Raw genomic sequence first — 12,636 nt, forward strand, 5'->3', positions numbered from 1 at the left:
CAACCCGCAGTACATGTTTAAGTTATAACCGAACCGTCTTTCTCATTTTCTTAGAAAACCCCCTGATATTTTAGACAATCAACCCTCCATTCATATTTAAGTCAGCCGAAACATTTTTTTAGTTTTAACAGAAAACCCCTTGACGTTTCGGTTAATTAATCTACAGTTTATTAAAATAAGATTATTCATATCTTTTAAACCGTAACTTAAATTTTAACATGTTATATATGAAACTTGATTAGAAAAATATGTAGAATCTAAATATGAAGTTATTTTTAGCTGTCAAATATTGCTAAAATATAATTTTTGGTGCAAACTTAATATATAGTGTACGGTCTGTTTTTTGTACCGTCGGTGATTCAAATTGCAAATAAACATCTATTAAAACCAGAGTGAGAGAAAAAAACATCGAGAACCATGCATACACAACTATGAAAAACCTTGCGGGAAAAAAACAACATACTTTTTATCTTATTTTAAGCGAGTGTGCGCACGTGCGCGCGCGCAAAAGAGAGAGACATTAAGACTAACCACATTCAAACGTGTTTTCATTGTGTGAGCACAGAGGTCACTGTCGGCAACACAAATGTGATGCCATGTGAAACTAAGAGACGTGGGCCTATTAATGTCTTGAGTCATGGTTATTGGGTTAAGAGTGTGTGTTATTTTCTTTCTCGTTGCAATGCACGGGCTTTTTTTTCGAGCGAGTGTGTGAGTATAGAGGAAATACAAATGTGATGCCATGTGAAACTAAAAGACGCGGGCCTATTAAGGTCTTGAGTCATGGTTATTGGGTTAAGAACGTGTGTTATTTTCTTTCCCGTTGCCATGCACGTGTTTTTTTGCTAGTCTTTTTCTATACTTTTTGGGTGTATATCCATGCATCCAGTACTCCGTCTTTTTACGTGACCAGTACTTCGTTCCAGTTATGCGACGACGATGTCAAACGCAATAATTTGCTCGTCTTGACCTGAACGGTCGCACCCTGCAAGCAGCGGCCGTCGTTCTAGACCAATTCTTGTCTGTTGCAAACCAACATGCACGAGCTCACCCAAAAGGAAAACGAAATGCATTCAGAGAGTTATTGCCTTCTTTCTTTCGTTCCCATAGCCCAGGACAGGCCACGCTTGATGGCGACTGCGTGCCGGGATTACGGGTCAACGAGGTGTACAGATTTGCTAACCATCGACCATGCTACTCCAAGCACGCAACGGCTCATCACCCACCAGCTAGCTAGCGGAGCTAATTTTCTTTTTCATGATAATATGTGTCTCATTCAATCATAGAGATTAAAATATAAGTTACATAAAGACCAACACAAGAAACCTGAAAAGATAGTAAAACGTCTCTAAGCTTGACATCAACACTCGTTATCTGCCTCCGGCACAACCACAACAGCCACCAATGAAAAAAAATGACAGATCACCTTCTCACCCGATCTCGACGCTACTCCATCGCTGATATGCAGCTTTGTGGACCTTCAAGTTGGCTTGCCAAAGGCAAAACCATTACCGTTGAACGAATCAGACCAGCCCAACACCCCGGACACGCCGTTGAACTCCAGATCTGGCATCCCACATGACTAAGGCGTCGGAGGAGAAAACCATACTTGCCATCCACGAACCACGAGCCCAGCACACGTTCCGTCTTCCAGATATCGTTGATGCAGACCACAATCTGCATCTGCTCTTCGACTACCTCCCAAGCTCCGCATCAACGTTGGGGCAGACATCGTCGCAACGGTGAAGCCTGAGGACACATGTCCACCACAAGGGTGCCGCCGCCGCCACGAAATCCCCGCTTGAACAGACTGGTTCCCAGATCCTTCACCGACCATAGAGACGATCGCCTCGCCGGAGAAGAATCCGAAGCTTCTTTATTCAGCATCGCCGTCACTGTCGTCGAAGCCAAGATGTCGAACGATCCAAAATCCTAAGTTTCTTCGGCCCTAAATCCTAAAGCTAAAATGATCCACACGCACGGGATCCGGCGACCCCCCTCACCACCGACGACCAAAAGGTTGCCGGTGGAGGAGAGTCGACGGAAGACGGTGCGGGAAGGAGCAACTCTCCTGGTGACGGCGGCTAGGTTTCGCTACCAGGACGAAAATGATCTTGTCGCAGACCAACCAGACCACCGCTCAACGCCTGTAGCGGAACTAAAATAAGCCGTACGTGCATACGTGTAGTAAGGGCATCTACAACCGGAGTTGTCTAATGCAGGGCTATAAACGTCTGCGACGCTCCAGGACTCACCAACAGACAATGACCAGGCGGCCCTTAAATAACTCAATTTGCAACCATAATTTCTACTTTCGAAACATCAAATAAATGCAAATAGATGCACATCGATCATTATGACAAAATAATTAGTGCACACAAATACAATTATTCGCACATAAGAGTACATAATCCAAACATTGTTCAAACGTAAAAATGGTTTATAGTCATAATTATAAAAATTAAAGCAAAGTTTACTGATTTTCAGCATGGATTCACATATGCTCCACAAAATTATTGAGAAGTTGCATATGCATCTGCTGATCTTAAAATTGTTGATGCATCTTCAGAACACCGGCCTATTGTTTGACAATATGCTCGGCCTATTGTTTTGGGTGGCGGACCTGAACATCGGGCTTCTCAAAATCATGTGTCGGTTGCCCCTTTACCCTCATCCCCGACAATCATATTGTGTAAGGTGACACAACATGTCATGAATTGCCAACGTGTCTCCGCTTCTCACATCATTGCAGCTCCACGAATAATACCCCAACGAGCTTGAAGCACTCCAAATGCCCTCTCCACATCCTTCCTAACCGCCTCTTGGAGTGTTGCAAAGTGACTTTGATTTTTTCCATGGGGATCGCATATGGTATTCAAACACCGCCATTGAGGATACATACCAACAACAAGGTAGTACCCCATGTTGTAATTGTGTATGTTGACGATATAGTTGCACGGTGAAGATCCCCCATCACAAAGCCTATTGAACAAGGGAGATCGTTGGAGCACATTGATGTCATTGCATGGACTTGGCATGCCAAAGAAAGCATACCAAATTCACAAATCCTTCGATGCCACTGCTTCAAGTATGAAGGTGACCTCTTTGACATGGCCTTGGTATCGCCCATGCAAACCTTTTGGGCACTCATTTCATTGCCAGTGCATGCAATCAACTGGACCCAACATACCCGAAAATCCTCTTGATGCTCTAATTGCCAATAGCTGTTTGTGTTCTCCATAGTTGGCTATCTCAAATACTCTGGTCCGAACACCTTCACCACAATGCGTGCAAATTGCACTGTCATGTTCAGAACTGTGGTCTCCCCCATCTGGGTTTCAATATAAATTGCATCTGCGACCTTACCGTAAGCAAGCATCATGAGAGCAGTTGTGCATTTCTGCAAAAGAGAGAAAGAAAGTTGTCTGCAACAATCCTTCCTCAGCTTGAAGTTGTCACCCGCCTTCTTCACGACAGTCACTACACGCAAGAACAAATTTCTGCTCATTGCAAAGCGACATCAAAAGAAACCTTCATAGTATGTTGGGTCCGCCGTGAAGTAGTCTGTGTATAAAAGCCATGCACCGAAAATCCTATCCGGGGAATAACTCTTCAGTCCTTTATGAAACCCTTGAAGTTCAGGAAGTGCTCCTATACCTTCTCCGGCTTCTCTTGGATACTCATCATCATCATCATCATGATCATTTCAGCATCTTCGTCGTTCGAATCCGATAAATCGATGAACTCGTTGAATATGACTTTGTCAAGGTTGGCGTTTTCATAGTCATCATTCTACAACGAATCCATCTGTGACCTAGATATAACAGAAAGAATAAAAAATCGGCTCGGACATTTCATCGAACACATAGTGCGCAAGGTGTATATCCGAGGGAGTAGGATGTACTAGGACGACGACCTTGATTGGTTGCGGTTGGGTCGGCGCGGTGGGTGGGCTGGGGCCTCCGGTGGCGTTGTGGCGTATTTTTGGGCTGGGGATGTTAGCGGATGAACGATGGTGGGGAACTATAGTGGCGGCTGTGCGGACGAGGAATAAAGGAGAAGAGAAACATGGATGGCCGGGCAAGGAGAGGGGAGGTGTTCTATAGAATTGGTGCGGGCTCTCGCGGTCAATCCTATGTGGCAGGCATGTCTGAGCGCGTCCAGACGTCCCTATATCTAGCTCAGCGCACGTATAGCACCATGTGACCTAATTCGGTGTTCACAACGCATGTGAGTGACCTTTCGGATTCGGCCCCTTCAGCTTGCCGCTGTTGTCCATGCGGCGCCGTTGCACGCGTACCGACCTCAGGATGACCCGTACATGATCACACGCGGCTGCTTTCCGTTGAGGCAGGAGTAGGACCATATGACCATGGAGTCTCCAATCTCCATCCTCGAAGCAGCCATGCTGCAATAAACAAACAGTTTACTCGTCCAACCAACACGATACTACTAATACGTCAAACGTCATCACTTGCGTTATGCATAACCAAATGCATGGATTGATTCTCACTGTCATGCGTCCGCTACCTGAGCAACCCGTGCCTGCCTATAAATACAGCCGCCCGTGCCGAAGCAGCCAATCCATCACACCGATCCCCGGCCAAGCAAGCAGCTACGAAACGAAGCAACCGCCGGCCGTCGACCGATATTGATCGTCTCGGAGAAGATGGGTTCGATGGGGCCCGCCGCCGGGAAGCCGCACGCGGTGTGCCTGCCGTACCCGGCGCAGGGGCACATCACCCCGATGCTCAACGTCGCCAAGCTGCTCCACGCCCGGGGCTTCCACGTCACCTTCGTCAACACCGAGTACAACCACGCGCGTCTCGTCCGCTCCCGCGGCCTCGCCGCCGTGGCCGGCCTCCCGGGCTTCCGCTTCGCCACCATCCCCGACGGCCTGCCGCCGTCCGACGACGACGACGTCACGCAGGAGCAGGACATCCCGGCGCTCTGCAAGTCCACCACGGAGACCTGCCTCGGGCCCTTCCGCAGCCTTCTCGCCCGGCTCAACGACCCCGCCGCGGGCCACCCGCTGGTCACCTGCGTCGTCTCCGACGTCGTCATGGGCTTCTCCATGGAGGCTGCCAACGAGCTCGGCCTCACCTACGTCCAGCTCTGGACCGCCAGCGCCATCAGCTACCTCGGGTACCGCCACTACCGCCTCCTCATCGGCCGGGGCATCGTCCCACTCAAAGGTACATGTACGTACGTACGTACATCTTTTAGTTTGTCCCCCACTCAGTGCGCCCGTCACTCGATGCGGCGCACGTTGCGTCCCCACCACGTACACACTCTGCCATTATCAGCGCACAGCTGCTGATCGAATCTCTTATCTGAATGTTTGTCTTTACGCGCGTGCAGATGCCGAGCAGCTGACGAACGGATACCTTGACATGCCGGTGGAAGACGTGCCTGGCCTGAGGAGCATGAGGCTCAGGGACTTCCCGTCCTTCATACGCACCACTGACCCGGACGAGTACATAGTGCACTACGTCCTAAGGGAGACGGAGCGCACGGCCGGCGCGTCTGCCGTCATCCTCAACAGCTTCGCCGACCTGGAGGGCGAGTCGGTGGAGGCCATGGAGGCGCTCGGCCTGCCCAAGGTGTATACGCTCGGCCCTCTCCCGCTGCTGGCGCGCGAGGAGCCGCCCACGCCGCGCTCCGCCATCAACCTCAGCCTGTGGAAGGAGCAGGAGGAGTGCCTGCAGTGGCTGGAAGGCAGGGAGCCCGGCTCCGTCGTGTACGTCAACTTCGGCAGCATCACCGTCATGACCAGCGCGCAGATGGTGGAGTTCGCGTGGGGGCTGGCGCAGAGCGGGAAGCAGTTCATGTGGATCGTCCGCCGAGACCTGGTGAGGGGCGACGCCGCCGTGCTCCCCGAGGAGTTCCTGGCCGAGACGGCGGGGCGCGGGCTCATGGCGTCCTGGTGCCCGCAGCAGGAGGTGCTGGACCACCCCGCCGTGGGCGCCTTCCTAACGCACAGCGGCTGGAACTCGGCCCTGGAGAGCTTGTGCGGCGGCGTGCCGGTGATCAGCTGGCCTTTCTTCGCCGACCAGCAGACCAACTGCAGGTACCAGTGCAACGAGTGGGGCGTCGGCATGGAGATCGATAGCAACGTCCGGCGCGATGCCGTCGCGGGACTTATCACGGAGATCATGGAAGGGGAGAAGGGGAAGGGGATGAGGAAGAGAGCGGCGCAGTGGAAGGACAGCGCGGTCAAGGCGGCCATGCCTGGCGGCTCGTCTCACCGCAACTTCGACGGGCTGGTCCGCGACGTGCTCCTGCCCAAGAACTAGCTCTAGATCATCGACATCCATTGTAACTATATAGAACAATGTATCTTATTTGTTTGTCAAGAAGTTCGTTTCTTTCGAGAGTGATGGGCCCCGAGTGATCAGCGTAGTTGTGTAGAACGATAGAGAACAGGCCACTTAGTCCAATTGTACTAGTAGGAGTGTAGGACCGAAGAAACAAATGGCGCATGGCTACTCGCTGCTATATATGACCTGCATTCGTTGGATTGGATCGTGTGGCTTTACTTGTTTCTTTCTGTCGGTATGTAAGAGCATGGTTAGAGCATCTCCAACACACGCATAAAAGTTCCGCCTATTAAAATAGTTTTAGCGCCTCACTGTAGCACTTTTAGCGCGTCGGACCCAACATTGGTTTAGTAGATTTCCAAAAACGCGCGTCAAAAAAACATGCAGTGTAAATTGTGAAGTGCGGGTAATCCGGCGTCCCAAATTTGCAGCTTTTGATAGCGCTTTTTAGCGCGTGCCCGATCCTTTTTTGTGTGTGCACTATTTCACAGCTTCTGCTGGAGCTGTTCGGTGTCCAAAAAACTCGAATTTTAACGCACATGGCAGTTTTTGTGCTCCTGTTGAAGATGCTCTTAGAGCAAGATTAATAGCACAGTCAGCTGCTGGCTATAAGTCATTGCCACATCACCTAAAACCTTCTTCACCCATAGAATAGGCTGGCTGCAAAGGAGAGTGGCAATAGAGCACACGAGCTCGCTTGCTCCTATTAGCTGCACCAATGGAACAATCACACGTGGGCACATGTATTAAGTGTGGGTGTGCAAAACAGGGAAGGATATGCAGCATCCACAGTAGCATACGGTGACAGGTTCCGTTTAATGTGACGGCATGAAGACGGTAGGACATGCACATATGTTCCGTCAGCCCGAAATTTTTATTAATAATAATTAATAATCCAGTAATTAGGAAAGTAATAAAGTGTAAATGGAAATTTTAAATATAATAAGGACGCGGTCAACAACAGCGTCCCTATATGGACGCACATGCTAATGACGTCCACCCCTGGACGCTATTTTGGATAGCATCCATTCACCATCTGGTTGGGTCCAGCCTGCATCCATCTTGTGCCTGTCGCCCACCTTCATCTCCTCTCCTACCACGGCCGGCCCTAGCCTCCGGCAAATCCCCGCCGCTCACCTTGCTCGGACCGCCTCCGCCTCCGCCTCGTCCCCCACCTCCTCACGACCGGCTCGGCCTCCGCCTCGTCCCCCGCCTCCTCACGATCGCCCCTCCCTCCGGTTCATCCCCGACGCCCACATCCTCACGGGGGGGAGGAGGAGGACGTTGTGGCGGCATCAGCAAGTTGGCCGGAGGTGTTCGTCCCTCTCCCTTATCTCCATTGCTTCTCTGTACGCCGTTCCTATCATTGTTGGATCTTCCCAGGGTGCTACACTGTAATTTGTCAGTCATAGAAGGTAGGCATTGTGCTATTCCCCAATTAAACAACAGTACTCCGGCCACGCATTCTACTAGCCCCTAATTAGTGATTACAGTGTCGATGCTTTCAAATTAAACTGTACAAGGAGCAGATGCTTTCAAATTACTTCTGACTAAGGATTTACTACTTGTCTCTTATTCTGTCTAATAGATTCATATGAAGTAACATTTATGAAATAATATAAATTAGTTCCTTGTCTTTCATAAAAGGTATTGTGCATCGAACCAAAATATTATAAATTTCGGAACTGTTACGAAATAACATAGTACTTGAGCAGCTAGGCATAATTGATTCCTATGCTATTTTCTTGTAGCTTTACTTATTACACTGACTGTGTAGGCATAGCTGAAAACATTGGATTGTTTGAGTTTTATTTATCAGTGTAGTATTGTGAAGAATAAATTCAATTGATTGCTTTGATCTTTCACGTCAACATCTTACTTATTGCTTTTATGCCGCAACAGGGTCTTGAAATGGATACAAATGGATGTTTCAGTGATTTGCTATGGATGCCTCACAGCCAACACAAAATATCCAAAACTTGGGAAAATGTGAGTATCCTTTAAATTCGCATGTCATCTGTTAGACTTAGCGATTAACTAAAGACTAATTGTTGTGTGTATTGATGCAGCCTAACATTTGCTTGAATGTACGGTGTCATCGTGTTGGCATCCCATTTGACCCCCTATGTACATCAGCTTTAGAGAACCTTGGTTTTTATCAGATTGCTAAGATGAGGAAAATCAATGTCGACAAATATTTGATATCGGCATTGGTGGAGCGTTGGCGGCCCGAGACAAACAGTTTTCACTTACCTGTAGGAGAAATGACCATTACGTTGCAAGATGTCAGTTGTTTGTGGGGGTTGCCTATCCATGGTAAACCACTTGTTGGAAAAGCTTATGCACAGTGGTCAGAAATAGTTGAGAGGTTGCTTGGGATTCCTGTGGATGAACAACACATGAAACAAAAGAAAAGGCGAAAAGGTGATGATAATGCTGTTGTGAGGAATTCACAATACTCTCTAAATCTGGGTAAACTGCGGGAACGCTTCCATGTGTTGCCAGATAATCCAATGGACAGGGAGATTAATTGGCATGCTCGAGCACTTGTTCTAGAAATTCTTGGCTCCATAGTCTTTACTGATACATCTGGAGATGGAGTGCCAGCTATGTATCTCCAATTTATGCAGGATTTAGGACAACCAACAGAGTATAATTGGGGAGCAGCTGCTCTTGCTCTATTGTATAGACAATTGAGCATAGGTGCTGAGAAGGAGAGACTAGAAATTCCAGGTCCTTTATTGCTGCTACAGTTATGGTCTTGGTCCCGTTTGCCACTTGGTCGCCCTAAAGTTATTTTTGAGAAGCCCAAAGAAGGAGAGGAACTTGATGAAGAGGAAGAAGAACAAGAAGTACACTTGGATTATAACCCTGTTTTTGGAGCAAAGTGGTGTGCTGCACATGCATTTGATGTCCCTCATAATGCTGGTATTGCATTCTCCTCACCAAATTTGTGTTGGCATAATTTGTTTTATGACAAACAATTTTATCAACTTGCAAATGAAATATATAGGTACTGAATATTATCGAAATCAGATTGACTTGATTCGAGAAGGTGCAGTTGGTTGGCAACCATATGATGATCTTCTGGAGCAGATGCCTTTTGAAGTTCATCAAGATTCTAATTGGTGGTTTGCTAGAGTACCACTCATGCAATTTTGGATTGTGGAGTTCCACTATCCATATAGGGTGATGCGACAATTTGGATTAAGACAACCCATTCCCCCTTCTCTTCCACGTGGCGAGGCAGAGGTTCGAAGACTTCGAAAAATTAAACATTCTGCAGGAAAATTGCATAATTGGGAGGAAGTCCACGCCAATTATGTTCAAGAATACAACCGTGTTGGTGCAAGAGTGTGGCCAGACGATGTTCCCTTCGATGAAGCTAGTTTACCTGATTACAGACATTGGTTCCAACAAAATGGTATGTACACAGTATTCTTCGATTCTCAATGCTTGGGCGGCCTAGATAAACCTATCCCATATCCTCGAGATAGCATCGAATGGACTGGCTACATGCCTAGTGACCGCCACTGGCTCGAATTGTAAGTGTGTGTTACATTTTTCATTGTATTATTTACAACATATAGTAATAAATGTGTCATGCAATATTTGTTTTGTCACTTGCAGGGGTTACGCGAGATAAAGAATGCCCCATGGGGTATTAAATGTGTTATTACTAGTGGATGGAAGAAGATAGGAAAAACTATACTGAGGTCCTGTGTAGGAAATTTGTTGGATTTGAACCTGGAGCCTAGGCTGCAAAGCATGCTTACTGAGGCTAGGTTACCACTGAATATTGAAGATATTCCATCTGATGAAGAGGTTTCTGATATTGCTAACCCACCAAGCCCCCCAAAAGAGAGCAACTCCGATGTGTTCAATGAATGGATATACTCCGGCAAAGGTTTTACAACATACCTTAAGGCTGGTGAAGCGATGAGAGATGGGGAACCGACAACACAAGATGTAGGTCAAGTTACCCAATAAACCAACTCGAATGAGCTTGGTAGAGCTAGTAGGCTTGCATAAAGGAGTTCGTAGCGACTAGTTGGTTAGAATGGCCATCTCTAGAGCGACCTGGAGGTGTAGCTGACCAAATCTTTTTGTATTTGGCCCAAAAAAACAGTTCAGGAATTTTGTTTTTGCTATGGCAGATATGGATTGTAATAGTTCCCCAAAAAAATATTTGTTACTCCTTATTTGATAAGTTCATCTCGAGTATAATTTTGTTTACATATAAAGGAAAATGTGGTACCACAAATGCAAATCATCAATCATGTCCATCCTTGATTGTATTATATGCCTTTCTAGTTACTCCACCTCTTCTCGCTGGATGATGTGCTCTTCCCCTGACATGTCCTCTTTCCATTGGATGATGTGCTATTTGGTTGACTCGGCCTCTTTCCTTTGGAAGATATGCTCTTCGCTTGACTCGGTGGAATGGTCTGTCTCTGGCTAGACGATGTACCTACAGTGAATGCAAAAAAGTAAAATTACATGAAAATAAGTTCACATATACACCAGTACCACAAAACTAGTTTAGATACCTGCTAGATTATTGTCTGTTGTCGAACGCCGGGCTTGGTGTCCCATTCACCTTCCTTGCATTTCATCCATGTACATCGGAATTCTTTTGTGTTGACGCCGCCTAAGATTTATCAAATTCTCATCAGGAACAATAATCGGGCCACTATATGTTGGCCACTCATTTTGGTTCCCATAAGGATAAAATTGTCCAGCCCATGTGTTTGCAAGTACTTCAGAAGAGTAATATGGATGAACTATTTGATTTTCATTTAGATTCCTATACTTGCAAACAGCAAGCAAATGGGCACATGGCACACCGGTTAGGTTTCGCTTTAGGCAGTCACAAGATGGAGTAGTATTTGGTTGAAGAGTGACCTTGTACTTGAAGTCCTTATGAATAAAAAGAACATGATCCCCGTTGCGTAATGGAACCCTCTCATTGTCAACCTTGACCTCAAATATTCCAACTTCATCACCATACGAAATAACATGCATATGTCCTGCCTTGTCGCTCCTTTTCACCAATAGTTTATCCACCCGTTCGGACCATTGCTTGCCTTCGTCAACCAAGTTATGAGCACTTCGCCTTCTTTCTACAAACCACTCCAAGCACTTTGAAAATGTCTCCTCCACAATTGCTGCCACTAGTAGCCTTCGAGAAAGCCTGAACACATTGTTTAAGGACTCGGACCCATTGCTTGTCATGATCCCCCAACGGTAACCCCCATCCTTGCATTGAAATACCTTCTCAGGCTTATCTTCCTCATTTTTATCTTCCTGCAAATACTTACCGACCTTTCTAAGATATGTCATTGCATCGGGACAAGTATGTTCAATAGATGACATGCCCTCCTCAAATCTACGAGGTTTCTTTTTCTTTACTGCCCACTTAAATATTTTCAAAACATCATCATCACGAAAAGCTTTGTACAAATTATCTGCAACATGCTGAGAGCAAAAACGATGCACACACTCACCAGCACTTTCATTCCAACCAAGGTGCGGCTGCTTAAACACCCATTTGATTGCTTTGTGGCGATCTGAAATCACACACATGAATTTTCCAACACCAATTACCTCCATTCGCAGCCATCATGAACCAACCCCAGTTAGTTGCGTCCTCTTTCTCCACGATGGCAAATGCAAGAGGTATTAACTTGTTGTTAGCATCATATCCGCAAGCCATTATCAATCTGCCCTTGTATCTTCCTGATAGAAATGATGCATCCACACTTATTACTGGTCGAAGGTGGGGAACTGCTGCAATGCAAGGTCCAAATGCCCAAGCAACACATCGAAATTCTCTATGCCCTTCTTGTGCCACGGGTTTCGATAGAAGAACATACTTTGTACCTGGATTTTTAACTCTAATAGCCTCGAGGAATGGGATGAGAAGATTGTATGATCCTTCCCAGCTACCAAACAGTTGTGCTATAGCCTTCTCCCTTCCACGCCACAACTTATTATATGATGGTTTCACATTTTTGTAACGTTGTCTCACCAATGCCCGCACAATTTTTATACTCAACTCCAGGCCATCCTTCAGTGCTTCACGGATCACATCTGCCACTATAGAGGCCGATAACTGAGAATGGTCGGTTCTATTAGCCGGTGCACGACAAGTGTGAGAATAAGGACACTTCCTTATTTGCCAATATGAACCAATTTTCGTTGGTGTTGCATACAGCCTCCACATGCAGCTGTCATCAATACACTCTACTACAAGTTTAGATTGACTGCTTGTGTTGTACTTCACTTCCAAGTTTGCGTTTATGTGAATTTCACC

The 12,636-nt window shown here is 46.8% G+C and overlaps 2 protein-coding genes across 3 annotated transcripts; both read left to right on the forward strand.

Annotated features, from left to right (window-relative positions):
- Positions 1 to 4,603: 4,603 nt before the first annotated feature.
- Positions 4,604 to 6,503, forward strand: LOC119314291 (7-deoxyloganetin glucosyltransferase-like). The gene is made up of 2 exons (XM_037589028.1): positions 4,604 to 5,195; positions 5,362 to 6,503. The coding sequence occupies exons 1-2, from the start codon at positions 4,670 to 4,672 to the stop codon at positions 6,294 to 6,296; spliced, it is 1,461 nt and encodes a 486-aa protein (XP_037444925.1). The 5' UTR covers positions 4,604 to 4,669; the 3' UTR covers positions 6,297 to 6,503.
- An 854-nt stretch (positions 6,504 to 7,357) lies between these two features.
- LOC119318078 (serine/threonine-protein phosphatase 7 long form homolog) lies at positions 7,358 to 10,570 on the forward strand. 2 transcript variants are annotated; one of them, XM_037592591.1, is made up of 5 exons: positions 7,358 to 7,735; positions 8,223 to 8,309; positions 8,390 to 9,248; positions 9,334 to 9,865; positions 9,951 to 10,570. In XM_037592591.1, exons 2-5 carry the CDS (start codon positions 8,232 to 8,234, stop codon positions 9,964 to 9,966), a joined length of 1,485 nt encoding a protein of 494 aa, XP_037448488.1. In that variant the 5' UTR covers positions 7,358 to 7,735; positions 8,223 to 8,231; the 3' UTR covers positions 9,967 to 10,570. The 2 variants fall into 2 exon arrangements, with proteins under 2 accessions (XP_037448488.1, XP_037448489.1); XM_037592592.1 differs by having other exon boundaries at positions 7,358 to 7,633.
- The last annotated feature ends 2,066 nt before the right edge of the window (positions 10,571 to 12,636 follow it).

The sequence above is a fragment of the Triticum dicoccoides genome, chromosome 6A, assembly GCF_002162155.2.
Source record: "Triticum dicoccoides isolate Atlit2015 ecotype Zavitan chromosome 6A, WEW_v2.0, whole genome shotgun sequence".
Lineage (NCBI taxonomy): Eukaryota > Viridiplantae > Streptophyta > Magnoliopsida > Poales > Poaceae > Triticum > Triticum dicoccoides.

Bases quoted from the DNA above. Each gene is read 5' to 3' on its own strand.
- LOC119318078 (XM_037592591.1), top strand. From the start codon at position 8,232: ATGGATACAAATGGATGTTTCAGTGATTTGCTATGGATGCCTCACAGC. The intron at 8,310-8,389 runs GTGAGTATCCTT...GTATTGATGCAG, and splicing joins TATCCAAAACTTGGGAAAAT to CCTAACATTTGCTTGAATGT. The intron at 9,249-9,333 runs GTATTGCATTCT...TGAAATATATAG, and splicing joins TGATGTCCCTCATAATGCTG to GTACTGAATATTATCGAAAT.
- LOC119314291 (XM_037589028.1), top strand. From the start codon at position 4,670: ATGGGTTCGATGGGGCCCGCCGCCGGGAAGCCGCACGCGGTGTGCCTG. The intron at 5,196-5,361 runs GTACATGTACGT...ACGCGCGTGCAG, and splicing joins GGGCATCGTCCCACTCAAAG to ATGCCGAGCAGCTGACGAAC.